The sequence below is a fragment of the Zootoca vivipara genome, chromosome 1 (genome assembly GCF_965207765.1).
Source record: "Zootoca vivipara chromosome 1, rZooViv2.hap1.1, whole genome shotgun sequence".
Taxonomy (NCBI): domain Eukaryota; kingdom Metazoa; phylum Chordata; class Lepidosauria; order Squamata; family Lacertidae; genus Zootoca; species Zootoca vivipara.
The window spans coordinates 113,354,191-113,368,159 of NC_142582.1; the positions used below are offsets into that span (position 1 = coordinate 113,354,191).

General features: G+C 42.6%; 1 protein-coding gene across 2 annotated transcripts in view; it reads right to left on the bottom strand.

Annotated features, from left to right (window-relative positions):
* Positions 1-2,173: 2,173 nt before the first annotated feature.
* FBLN5 (fibulin 5) overlaps positions 2,174-13,969 on the bottom strand; it is a 50,894-nt gene continuing 39,098 nt past the window's right edge. For both annotated transcript variants that reach the window (XM_035107353.3, XM_035107363.3), the window contains 6 exons: positions 11,868-11,984; positions 10,405-10,524; positions 7,382-7,501; positions 5,402-5,528; positions 2,634-2,826; positions 2,174-2,512 (listed from right to left, as the gene is read on the bottom strand). In XM_035107353.3, coding sequence (XP_034963244.1) covers positions 2,351-2,512; positions 2,634-2,826; positions 5,402-5,528; positions 7,382-7,501; positions 10,405-10,524; positions 11,868-11,984 — 839 coding nt within the window. In that variant the 3' untranslated portion in view covers positions 2,174-2,350. The remainder of the gene's footprint in view (positions 2,513-2,633; positions 2,827-5,401; positions 5,529-7,381; positions 7,502-10,404; positions 10,525-11,867; positions 11,985-13,969) is intronic.

The window sequence follows — 13,969 nt, forward strand, 5'->3', positions numbered from 1 at the left end:
TCAAAAACCTTTGTGAAAACTAGGCAAGATAATATTATTAATAAATTTCATGACTATCTATTGTTACGCAGATCTGTTGAAATTATTTAGAAGTGCACATGTTACACTAACTAGTGCTAGAAATCAACCCTTCAAACAAAATTGGAAGAAGAAAACATGTTTTATGGGGGGGAAACTAGGAGCCACATTCACAGTTGTATCCTAAATATAATTGGTTTCATTTTTTGCTCCCATAAATATCTTCTTGATGTACCTCGCTGGGATTTTAGAAGAGCATTATTGTGTACAACCACAATAATCCCAGGTGAGGCACAGGCAATATCTTTGTATCTTAAATTTCCTAGCCCTGGCTGTCTTGGCTGCTGAGCTACTTTTGAAATTCAGAGCAAATGTGCTATTTGGGATGTGCATTAAGAGAGCAAACTAAGGCTGCAATCGTCACCCAACTTGCCTAAGAGTACTCTGTTGGATTTAATAGGACTTACATCTGAATAGATGTGGTTAGGATTGCTCTGTTAGGTCTTGTGTAACTAGTTCACATTTGCTAAATACTATGTCAGCTCAACCTTGGAAGCAATCTAATAGAAACAGAAGAGAGTGAAATAGTTCACACCTTGAAATAGTTAAGAATCAAGAAATAAAAAGTTCCCCAAAGCAAATAAATGTCATGCAACATAAAAATGGTTATTTAGGGCATGAGGCACTGTGTGTAGTTCATACAGAGCTACAGGTTCTCTTTCCCCAAAGGGAAATGCTCTATCCCAAATGGTCTAATGCTGCTGGTGAACTGATTGGAATTTCTCCCTCTGCCCCTATGTGTATGCATTTTACCACTGAACTGTGCCACAACCCTAGGTATTGCTTTCCCTACTAACAGAAGAGAACAAAGAAGCCTCTTCTTGGTGTTCAGAATGAGGACTGTTTCCCAGAGCTACTGAAATGTGACCTGCATGTGTTTGATTTCATAGCGCAGCTCCTTATCTATTGCAGACTGTCTTGTGATTATAAATCACAAGAATTATAAATGGAGCCCAAATTGTAAATGGAGAACCAGGCCCTGTATATTTTACAATAAATATTTTAAACAGTACTATCCAGTGATCTTTCCATCAAAAACCAGTGCCTGGTAGTGGCTGGGATCCAAAAGGACGCAACATGTGAACCCAGTGGCTTGAGCATGTCCAGTGGGATTTTTCAGATTTAAGCATCAAATGCCTATGGCATATTACAAGCACATGGCCCTGGAAAAGGTATAGGCAACCTTGGCTCTCCAGATGTTTTGGAACTACAACTCCCATGATCCCTGACCACTGGCCCTGTTAGCTAGGGATCATGGGAGTTGTAGTTCCAAAACATCTGGAGAGCCAAGGTTGCCTATGCCTGCCCTGGATAGTGGGGGAGCTCTTCAACAAGCATATAGGAAATTGAGTCAGGCCACTGGTCTACCTGGCTACACATCGTCAACACAAGCCTTTCTCAACCTTGGGCCCCTAGATGTTCTTGAGCTACAAGAACATCATCTATGATCACTGGCCATGCTGGCTAGGAATGATGCAAGGCTCGTCTACACTAACTGGCAATGACTCTCCAGGGTTTTAGACAGGGCAAGGGGTATCCTTTACCTGGAGATGGCGGGGATTGAGCCTGGGACCTTTTGCTTGCAAAACAGATGCTCCATCACCAAGCCACTGTCTTTCCCTTCAGTTCTCTTGGCCATGTGTGACTACATGTTTCTTCCCAAAGTTTTAAGGCAGAAAAGAACCCAGGCTAAAAAGAAGGAAAGTTTTCTATCGGGGGAAAAAGCAAGATGAATGAGGGGCAGTTTCTATAGAGACACATAACAGGGTCAGAACTGATGATTCCACAGACATTTTTGAGAGTGTGGGCTGGTGGTTCCCTGATTCCACAAGTGTTAGCAGAAGAAAAAAGAGAGAGCAGAACAGCAAAAGCCAGCATTTCCCACGGTTTCTCTGGTTATTCTGCTAAACAGCATTGCCAGTATAAAGGTTGAGAACTTCACAGTTTCTTAAGCTTATAATCACACTGTATAAAAAGTTTTGGAAAGCAAGACAAAAGATTCTTAACAGAACATGATCATTGCAGGAAAAATGCCTATGGAATCCATTGGCAATGTACTGCTCAGGTGGTTTCAAACCATGAGGAGGATGTAATATGAGTCATTATGGCAACTTTTAATGCTGATTTCATGTTGAGTTATTAGATGCACTGACTCCTGAGAAGAAAGTTCTGGCAGAAAAGGGATAATGCCCTTTTCAGCTGGTGTGTGTGTGTGTGTGTGTGTGTGTGTGTGTGTGTGTGTTTTACAAAAGAAAGCAATGAAACTCTTGGTTTAGAAGGGATACTGTGGTACATATATCCTCAGCCGAATGACGGAGCTTCCTCTGAAGTTGATGACAGTGTTAACAGTAATCATCTCCAGGTCCAAGAGAATGTCACGTGGCCCCTTCAGAGGACGGGTCATCACTAGAGTGGCACTGATAGGTCCAGTTTGCTGTGTGGAAGACACAAAGAGGGTTTGAGGTTTTAAATGGTATTCAATGTAGTAGTAGTAGTAGTAGTAGTAGTAATAATAATAATAGTAAATCTGCCATGCAAGATCCTGTCCCACTTACACGCATGTAGAATTCTCTTCCCTCATTTCCTGATTTTATCTGGAAGATGTAATAAGCACCAGGGTAGCGGGACGTTGCTTGCATTTGAAATATATCAGATGGCACAGTGCGCCCTGAAACATCCATGTCTCTGTACAAAATGGTAAATGGCTGGTCTCTGCAACCAGGATTTTCAGCTGGGCACATACAGTGACTGGAAGAACAGAAATTGTTACTAGTAGTAGTATTGCCACCAAAAGCAACAGAGAGTCATGCAGTACCCTGAAAATTAACACATTTATAATGGCATATGTTTTCCTGAATGAGTTATTCACTCTACTAATTATTATTGCTGCTATGTCTGACATTACCTTGCCAACAAAGGTCCGTATAGTTAAAGCTATGGTTTCCCCAATAGTGATGTATGGAAGTAAGAGCTGGACCATAAAGAAGGCTGATCACTGAAGAATTGATGCTTTTGAATTATGGTGCTGGAGGAGACTCTTGAGAGTCCCACGGACTGCTAGAAAATCAAACCTATCCATTCTGAAGGAAATCAGCCCTGAGTGCTCACTGGAAGGACAGATCGTGAAGCTGAGGCTCCAATACTTTGGCCACCTCATGAGAAGAGAAGACTCCCTGGGAAAGACCCTGATGTTGGGAAAGATGGGGAGAAGGGGACGACAGAGGACGAGATGGTTGGACAGTGTTCTCGAAGCTACGAACATGAGTCTGACCAAACTGCGGGAGGTAGTGCAAGACAGGAGTGCCTGGCGTGCTATGGTCCATGGGGTCATGAAGAGTCGGGCATGACTAAACGACTAAACAACAACAATGTCTGACATTGAGCAAATTTCCAAAGAGAATTTGTTTTGTGTTGCTTAGCAAGAAATGATATCTAGTATTTCATAGCACAACCTCTGCATCCTCAACTTCAGTTTTCTCTATAACCTGTTTTATAATCTACACCCTGCTGTGTTACAAGCGTTTATCAACAAATTTGTGAAGTCAATCACCTGTTGGATTAATCAGTTTATAACAGTTAAATCAATCTGTTTATTGACTGAGTGATGATATTCCACAGTTTACAAGACCTAAATTAATATGCACATACCATTTATACTTGGGTTCTTAAACCTTAAATGGATTGTTTTGATACAAAAAAAGTACCATCAACATCCTCTATGGAATACACTAATTGACAGCTCAACTTTGAAGACTTTTGAATGACCTGCTCTTATTTCTTCATAAGCATACAGTATTTCTAGTTTAACTAGAAATACAGTTGAGTCTTTTGCCATCTAGTGGCCTGACAAGGAATTTTATATTTTATGCCTGTTACTGTTAAAAGCTAAGAAAGCAGTTCTTATAACATCATCTTGGGGGCAGGCAAGGCAATACATTGGCTCTGTTAAGGTCTGTTACCTTAAGTGCAGGCTTTGCCCACACAAATCGCAAGCAAGGGGGCCTGGTGCAGAATGGGACCAAAATATCCCCTTCCCTGCTCATTGCATCTATCATCTGATGAGTGGGAAGGAGCAATCTGCATCTCCATCAGGGGCTAGGCAGGAATGATGGACTCAGAATGCAGATAGAAAAGGGAATAATGCAGGATCAAGGAGAAGCAGAACCTATTACTGCTGAAAACTTGTGTGTAAACCACGCTGTGACTAAAACAAGCTGGGAAAGGGACATCAATTTTTAGAACATCTGCTTTGCATGCAGAAGGTGTCAGATTAAATCCCTGGCATCTTCGGATATGGCTGGAAAAGGCTTCAGCCTGAAACCCCAAAGAGCGGCTATCAGAGCCAGTGTGGTATAGTGGTTAAGAGCGGCAGACTCGTAATCTGGGGAACCGGGTTCGCGTCTCTGCTCCTCCACGTGCAGCTGCTGGATGACCTTGGGCTAGTCACACTTCTCTGAAGTCTCTCAGCCCTACCCACCTCACAGAGTGTTTGTTGTGGGGGAGGAAGGGAAAGGAGATCGTTAGCCGCTTTGAGACTCCTTAGGGTAGTGATAAAGCGGGATATCAAATCCAAACTCCCCTTCTTCTTCTTCTTCTTCTTCTTCTTCTTCTTCTTCTTCTTCTTCTTCTTCTTCTTCTTCTTCTTCTTCTTCTTCTTCCTGCTGGGAGGTGGACTGGGAGGTGGCTGGTGTGGTGCAGATTCACTTGTAGGAGCACTGGAAGCCATGTCAACTTCCCTGTCACCTCACCTGTCCAGGTAAACAACCATGACCCACCTGTGTGAGAAAGCTAGTGCAGTGGTTGCACTCAACAAAGCACTTCTGCAGCAAAGCTGGACCTATGGCCTGACTCTGCATAAAAGGCAGTTTCATACGTTTCTGCGCAGAAGGGAGCAGACTTGAAGTGAGCCTGATGAGATATGTAGACTGAATAAAGAATGCCATGAGTTCAGGGAAGGTCTACAACTCATTTCATCCTCACAAGGATTCTTCATATTGAATGTACTATTATAGGAGGGAATACATGCCGTTAAGAGTTAGATTTTTATTTAAGCTAAGGGACAGATACACAGCAATAGACCTGGGTTTGCCACTGAGTATGCACTCAACAATGAGCCACAGGTAGTTCTAGCTTCTTGATGAAGCATAGCCATGTGAAGCCCATTTTTCCAGTTTTCTGTCAGTTACATTCTCACTTCATGCATACACCTAAAGAGGAATAAGAGAAAGATCAGATCCCTAAAATCTGAATTGTGTAACACAAAGCTAGCAGCAGAAAGTCCAAACAGCACATGCCTCTCGAAGGAAGATATTACTGTACTCACTTTTCACTGATCAGGATATAAGGCTCCTCACACCTTATTGGGTCTAGGCATTTGAATCCTCCTTGGACATTAAAACACGTTTGTTGCAAGGTACAAGTGTGGTTCCCAACGTCACATTCGTTAATATCTAAAATGCAAAAAATAAAAATAAATATTGGTATATTTTAGTAAGAGTTTTAATCCCTTAGCACTTGTGGCACAGAAAACAATTTAACTAAAACACATCTCAAAGAGTCTTGCAAGATGCTACCCATGTATAATGTCCACGCGGGTGGCGCTGTGGTCTAAACCACAGAGCCTAGGGCTTGCTGATCAGAAGGTTGGTGGTTCGAATCCCTGCGATGGGGTGAGCTCCCGTTGCTCATTCCCAGCTCCTGCCAACCTAGCAATTCGAAAGCACCTCAAAGTGCAAGTAGATAAATAGGTACCCTTTCTGTGCGCTGCTTTGGTTCACCAGATGCTGGCCACATGACCTGGAAGTTGTCTGCAGACAATTGCTGGCTCCCTCGGCCTATAGAGCGAGATGAGCGCACAACCCCAGAGTCGTCCACAACTGAACCTAACAGTCAGGGGTACCTTTACCTTTATGATGTACTGTAGTGTTTAGAGTGTTTTCAGGGACTGAATCTCCACCCACCATAAAGCTCACTGAGTGACTTTAGTCATACTTTCTCAGCCTAATCTATCTCACAGGGTTGTTCTGAGTATGGGGATCAACCCAAATATTTTGACATGTCTGAATGTACCCAAAGAAGAGCAGGACGAAGGAACAGCAAATGAATATTGGCTCAGCTTCTTGCAAATGTGAGATCATACAATTCACTGCAGATCATGTCAAAACTCTCAAACCCTAAACAGGGCAACAAAGGGCAACAAAGCAAGCACGTAATTAAAACTCATTGTGATGTCTCCTCAAGGAGTTATACAATTATAAGATAAAGCTATGTTGATCTAGCAAAAATTATTGATCTAGCAAAATATGTTGATCTAGCAAATATGTGTGATCTAGCAAAAATTGAAGGGAATTAGGGGGTTTGACCAGGAGGTTTCATTATGGCCCCCAACTACCTTTTCTCCTTTAAGTGGGGCAACAGTGAACTAGCTATGTAATTCAACTGGCCATACTCCATGTTTGCTTCCCCATCAATGTAATCAGTGTGCCGAAGGAGAATGTTGGTGTGAGCTAAGGCACTGTGATGACTGGTTCATACTTGATAAGGCTTCTTCATAGCTGCTTCATGCTGTATTATCAAAGAAGCGTACATGCAACTGTGTTCGGAGAATTATTTTAGCATGAACCAGGATGTACCTGTGGGACCCAGCAACATCCTCCCTGACTGATGCTGCACTTTCCATTACAGTATTTACACTGACTGACCTTTCACCATCTGGGACTGTAACTCGGGCACAGTCAATTGTCTGGAGGACTTTAGCTATGTACAGACGGCATTTCTGCACAGGTTGAGAGGAAAACTTGCTGAGCTTAACTCTTGCTATGTTGGATCCGGTGCAAACAACACTTCCCAATTATGCTTGGTAGAGGGGGGGAATGCTATATACACCCAGAAGAACTGGTTGCTTGGTAAGGTATTTTAATGAGTTCACTGCTGTCCACAATTCGGTAGTAAACAAGCATGTTTAGTATGGAGTCAACTCTCTCTATTAAGGTCATTGGGAGATTTGACATTTTCTTCACAGTTGGAGCAGAAAAAAAGGAATAGCATGGGACCTGTTGTGTAATCCTTAACTGCACTGGAGAATGGTTGCTTAGGCCAAGAACCTTGTGAACTGTAATGACACCACACACATAGTTATGTGTTCAGCAGTGTTGCACAATAGCTCCCAACATGCATTTCTAATGGCTTAGACCTTATGTTCATCCTTTGCTTCATTAACATTTATTTCAAGAAAAAGTTAATGTTTTCTCTTGTGTTTTTTAAAATTAAAAACAAAAACAAACAGCTGGCAAAATGTTCTTACCCTGGCATCGGATATCATCAAGAAGAACATAGCCAGCAGGGCAGAAGCAGTAGTAACTACCTGGCTGGTTGACACATTCATGCTGACAAAGAAATTCCGAGAAGCTGCATTCATCCATATCTGTAAATTTGGGATCATGAAGAGTTAGCAGTTCATTGGTGATAGGTTCAGACCATTACTTGTCAATATGAGTAAGTGGTTCAACCTATGTTTCTCAACTCATTTTCTATAACACTAGTTTTATGGTGCTTACCAACCCTCTTAAGTTGCCCTTGAGTTTCTTTGGAGGCTACAACCCATGGACAGTGGTGGAGTTACATGCACCGGCACGGGGGGGGGGGGCAGAGAGCAGGCGGGAGCGGGGCTGGCATGCATCCTGGGTGTGGGGTGTGCCGCTCGCAGGGGCGTGACACCCAGCACAGACGGGGGGTCAGCCGTGATGGCACCCTGCTGGGATCGCGCTGCCGGGGGCAGTGTGCTCCCCCCGCACTCCTCTTCCTCCGCCAGTGCCCATGGACCATCTCATGACCCAAATTCCACCTCAACAAACAGAGGGCAGCCCATCTCCCATCACCCTCACATCATATTCCCTACCATATATCACTTCCTCAACCAGTCCTATCACAAGCATCTTATGGGACAAAGGAGCTCTCCACCTATGTACCATTCATGCTCACCTCTGCCACTCTTGGCCCACATTGGGAAGCCGTCTATCTAAAACTGTCCTTTCCTAGATAAGGGATTCTGATGCTGCCCTGCCCCTTGTAACACTGCTGGATTGTGTAAATCATGTTATATAATCTACAGCCATAAACCAATTTTAGAATCACTACAGATGTGCCAGACTAGGCCAGCAAAGGGTTTCACAATACTAGGATGACTAAGCAATCTTCCAAAACGTTGATTGAAACCAGATTTTATTTGGAATATTTGGGGAGATGTGCACGAACTTAAGATTCAGAAGAAGCCCACAGGATTAAAGCAATTCCAACACTGAGCCAAAGTGAAGGAAAGCCAAGCTAATTTATTACCTTTTGACACCAATGGGAGAGGAGGTGAAAGGAATCTATGGGCAACACCAGCGCTATTTTTGTACAGGACCTTGCATTTTTAGGTACAATAACAACACCGAACAAAATAATATTTGGGGATTTGGGTTTGACAACTAGGCAGTCTAATCCCAGAACTGGCATGCTGTATCTCTTAGGGAAATCATTGGGCTTTGAATTTTTTCCTTCCTGTGATGTCTGCAAATATGAAATGCAGCCAGATGGTGAAAAAAGGAGCATGTCTAGTAGCAATATGCCAAATTAAGAACTGATCCTCAGAAGTACCAAAACTAAGTGTTTAGCATGGAGTGTTCTAATTTTTTAGCAAGTACATCATGATGTTGAAAAAGCTCTACTGTAGGCAGAAATACCAACTCAAATGCTGTGTCTGGAGTACTGTTTTCCCTTTAAAATGAAATCTTGCCCAGATGAATGACCTAAGGCAGAGGAAGCCATGGTGGCTGGTGCTCATGGGACAGGGTGAGTTGGATGGCGGAGAGGCCACCAGGAAGTGTAGCCAGAGCAAATGACAGGCAGATCCGATTTAAGTCTAGATTTGCCCCATTCTACTCCCTACAAGAGGCAACATTGAACAAAGGAGGAAGAAGTTGACAAGCAGTGCCACCCCCTGGGTTAGGTGTCAGTAAGAAAGCAGGCAGGTGGTAACTGGATGGGGACAGAGAGAGGTCAGGGGGGCAGTGCCCCACTCTCCCTAATGAACCAGTCTCCACTGAACGAAACAAAACCTTTTTCAGCCTAGGCAGAGGGAGTGTGACTTGGGAAGGGTTTTGAGGGCCAGTTGGAGAGGCCTGGAGGGCCACACTCAGCCCCTGGGCCTGAGTTTCCTCACCCCTAGCCACAGAGGTCCCCTGTCTGCACAAACTGAGGGTGGTCTTCAGCTAGATTTAACTCAGAGCAGGCACACTGAAAAGAATGAACATGACTAAGCTAGGTACATTAATTTCAATAGGTCTACTCTGAGTAAGACCCACCCCAAGTGTTCTTTTTACTGTAAGCCAGGCAGTGTTGCATCTACTTATAGTAAATTGGGGGTGGGGGTGGGGGACCGAAGCATTTTTTGGAGATTTGTTTTTCCCAGAGCTTGGCTCATTTAACTAGGCACAGGAGACCATTTCAGAACACAAACAGGCTTAACTAATCATTTTCAAATTAAACCAAGTGTATTAAGTTCCATAACTGAAACAAGTATGAAAGCACAAGAAACAGCCGTATAATCCTTGTTGCAGTCATATGCTTAAATTCATTGACTTCAGTGATTTAAGGTCACTGCCAGCACACTTGGGGCAAGAACATGTGTACTGTAAATGCTTCTTTAGTTCACCTGCAGGAGGCCAAGCAAGCTGTAGTCCAAGGTTCTACAGTTAAGAGGCACTGATTCAACAAAATACATATACCCACACAATCCTGTGCACCTTTCCTTGAGAGTATGCTCCATTGAAACCAATGGAAATAACTGCTCAGAGTCCTACATTTTGTGGGATTGGATGTTCCTGTTAATCCTTCCTAGTTTCATCACTCTAACCTTCCATGTATACCTGAAGGAGCATCTCCACTTCCCATCGCCCAGCCTGAATATGGAGGTCGAGCTCCAAGGGCCTTCTGGTGTTTCCCTCATTGTAAGAAGTGAAGTTACAGGGAACCAGGCAAAAGGCCTTGTCAGTTGTGCCCTTCCTGTGGAACGCCCTCCTGTCAGATGTCACACAGATAAACAATCATATGACTTTCCATAGACATCTGAAGGCAGCCATGTTTCAGGAAGCTTTTAATGTTTGACGTTTCGTTGTGTACCTTTATATTTTGTCGGAAGCCACCCAGAGTGGCTGAGGCATCCCAGTCAGATGGGCAGGGTACAATTATTTGTTGTTGTTGTTGTTGTTGTTAAAACAATGTAAGTACATGTGGAAAAAATGTTCTTTCCCCTAAAAGCCAATGATGCCCACAATTTTTACTTACCAGTACAACTAATACCATCAGCCTCTAATTCATAGCCAGGGTCACAGCGGCAAAGGAATGAGCCGTAGGTGTTGACACAGTTTTGCACACAAGGATTGTTGGTTGTACATTCATTCACATCTGTGGGAAACCGGTATCAGTAACTTTTTTCAAGGCTCTAGTTTATTTAAGGCTTACAGCAACGAAGAAGAACTTTTTAAAATTAAAACCAACTAACAAATCTTAAGATGATTTTGGCTACAAAAGAGAGAGAATAGTAATTGGAGTAATTTTTTCCTTTAAAGCAGAGGTGGGGACTTCCAGATTTTGTTGGACTACAACTCCCATTAGCCACAACCACCATAGCTTGTGGTCAGGAATGGTGGCAGCTGTAGTACAATTACATGTGAAAGTGCATAAATTCCTCATCCCTGCCATGACATTGGACACAGCCCACAGAAACATAGCTGATATTTTGTCTTTGAGAGATGTTCCAAAGGTCATTTCTGGGAGATGTACAAATCACCACTTTAGAGAGAAAGTGGTGACAGATGTGTGAGTCAGTTGCTCACTCTCTTTGTGGAACTACTTTATGGCAAGTAAGAATTACTCCTAGTTTGCCCAAACTGTCTCTGTACACGAGGCCAGAGGGAGCTATTCTGCCAAGGGAACCACTATTCTCAATGGGCAACATGGGGTAGTACACATTGGACCCTGACGTGCAAACAAAGCTTCAGTGCTGGAAAAGTTCAATTTACCACTGTGACATCTTGAAAAGATTCTGCATAGTCTGTTTGGGTTCAGACCAATATGGCAAACAAAACTGAAGTGTATCCTGCAGGTGCTTCCTTGTTTATCTACAAGTTTCAAGACTCTGACTGCTTCAATCATAACAAAACCTGGCCAAAAGCAGCAGGATGAAACAAGGGGGAAAGGGCAATGGATGAAGGCGTGTCTGTGGCTGTAACAAACTGTAGCCTTAACTCTTAAGATTACTTTTTTATGGGCATATTGCTAGGAGATTTCCCCCACCCCACACTCAGGACCAGACAGCTTTGATGATTTTGCAGCTGAAGGAGAACAAGGACTTTCATAAAAGAAAATTGCAAGAACCACCATGCATTAAAGTTCATAAATGTGTTTAAGGCTGTGGGTAAATTGAAATTGTGCTTAGGGATCTGCATTGGCTGCCTGTTGCTGCTCCCAAGCCAAACTCAAGGAAACCCTAAACAGCGTGGGACCAGGCTACATAGCAGAATATCCGCCCGGCTGAAGGCCACATTGGTCTTTGTGTTCCTCATAGGAGACTCTGCTGGCCGTAATGGATTGTCATCTGAAAACGCCATGGAAACGGGCCTTTTCAGTTGTTGTACAAACCCTCTGGAATACCCTTCCAAAGAGATTCGGAAAGCTCTATCAGTTGAATGTTTTGTTTAAAAAGTACTGTGCTCTCTGGTCTTCTCTCTCTCATGCACAAACAGTACCTTGGCATGATCTTCCATCTTCATTCAAGATAAAGCCTGGATTGCATGTACAGGAGTAGGAGCCTGGTACATTGGCACATAGCTGCTGACAGTAACCATAGCGACATTCATCTATGTCTGCAAAGAAAAATGTGAATACCAAACGGGACTATTAGTTGCACCTGTCACACAGTAAAATTTATAACCACATGCACCCCGAACAACCATTTGCTAAAAGATTTCATTGTTTCAGTGTGCAAAGGCTGTATTGTTCAGGCCCATTACTTTGCATGCAAAATCTTATTTCATTGAACCCTGTAATCTCCCTTTGCCGTTGGTGTGTCCATGCCTGCCTTGAGTTCACAGATGCTGTTGGACTACAACACCCATCATCCCTAACCATTGGCTAAACTGGCTGGAGATGGGGTCCAAGTCTGAAGAACTGAGGATTATGCAATCCATTGAAGGCCAGCTCATACCAACACTCTCCTAATGATACTTTTTGCTTTTAGTCCAGATCACTGCATGCACACACAGTAGTCAGAAACCCTGTATATCAGAAGCACAAATCATGTTTATAATATACCATCGTAAACCTTGTAACGGTGGGCTGAGCAAGCAAAATCTCTTTCATGGAACAAGCTGTACGAAAAAACGAGGCACTCGATTACATGAACTAGCACATTGGTTCTAATCTAAGCCTGTTTAACAGGGACTATGTTTGTTATTGCTTCTAGCAGACTAGTGTGTTGTTGGAGATCAGTACAATTAATAAACATGGCAGCTGTAATATATAAATAAAGCTGTTCATTGTTCATACACCATCACAAAATCTTTGGTCTTAATTTGTATTTCTCAAGCTTTATAAGCTCATGATGTTCCAGTGTGGCATTAGAAAGAAGCAAAGCAGAAAATATCACACTGTGAGCACGTCTGCAAAAATTATGTTTTAACAGAGGAAGCTCGACAATTGAGCAGCAACTTTCCCCCAGCTGTAAAAAATTTTTTAAAGTTACATTTAAAAGAATGCTGCACTGACTTGCATGGTAATCAAATTTTTTGCTGGTGTGAAAGCAACAGCAGCACTGAGAGTTTCTTCACCATCTCTGGACTCTGAGAATGGGCTCAAAGTGTCCTCCTTCAGAGCAAAGTGGTCAGGAGAACAGCTGCGAGTCTACCAGTCTGCTGTGCTGGCTACAAACACTTTTCGTAAATCATCATCATCATCATCATCATCATCATCATTATCTTAAACAAATCTTAGTTTAAAAGGCATTTCCAGATCTCCAGTATGATATTATATTTCTTACCTGCCCTTCTCCGTGAGGTCCTAGGATGGGTTACAACAATTTAAAAATTCAATATTAAAATGTAGTGGGTAAAATGTTGGGATTTAGACTGGAGAGACCGAGATTCCAAGGCCAGGAAATGAAAATGGCAAAATAAAGGCAAGTTTTATTACCATGCATGTAGGAAAAGCCCAATGACCAGATGGAACCTTACTGTAGCATCTCTAAAGAAAGAATGTGTTCAATTTCAGAAAATCTTTTTGTGAGTTGGAGGAGCACAAATTCATAACAGCTGATAGCATGTGTTTTGCATTTGGTTCACTTGTTGAAAAGATGTCATACTGGAGCCGAAGGAATAGGAAGAAACATCAAAATGATGGTTTCTCAAACACCTTATGCATCTTTTGGGAAGGGCATGTCCACACAGGCAGTTTATTGTGGACTTGGGCTACATATGCACTCCCATTTATTAAGCATTCAGTGTGTTTCCACTGCTAGTTTGGGAAGTGGTGTACACACATTAGCCACAATTCCTTTTTATGATGTTTCCTGTTGTTGTTTTTTGCACACTCTTTTGTTTACAACTGAGTATCTCTTGAGATCACTAGGGCAAATAAATAAATCTAACATGACCTGAAAGAAGACACCTCAAGGTTCGAATTGATGTGTAACACTTCCAATCGATAATAGAACACTATGGCTCAAATAAGTTGACTTTTTGTTTTAAAAAATGGAAAAGTCAATGGTTGAGTACTGATGGAATGGTTTTAGATGGTCCATGCCTTAAAACAAAACAAAAAAACTTTACAACTTTTCTTTTAAAATCAGTGCTTA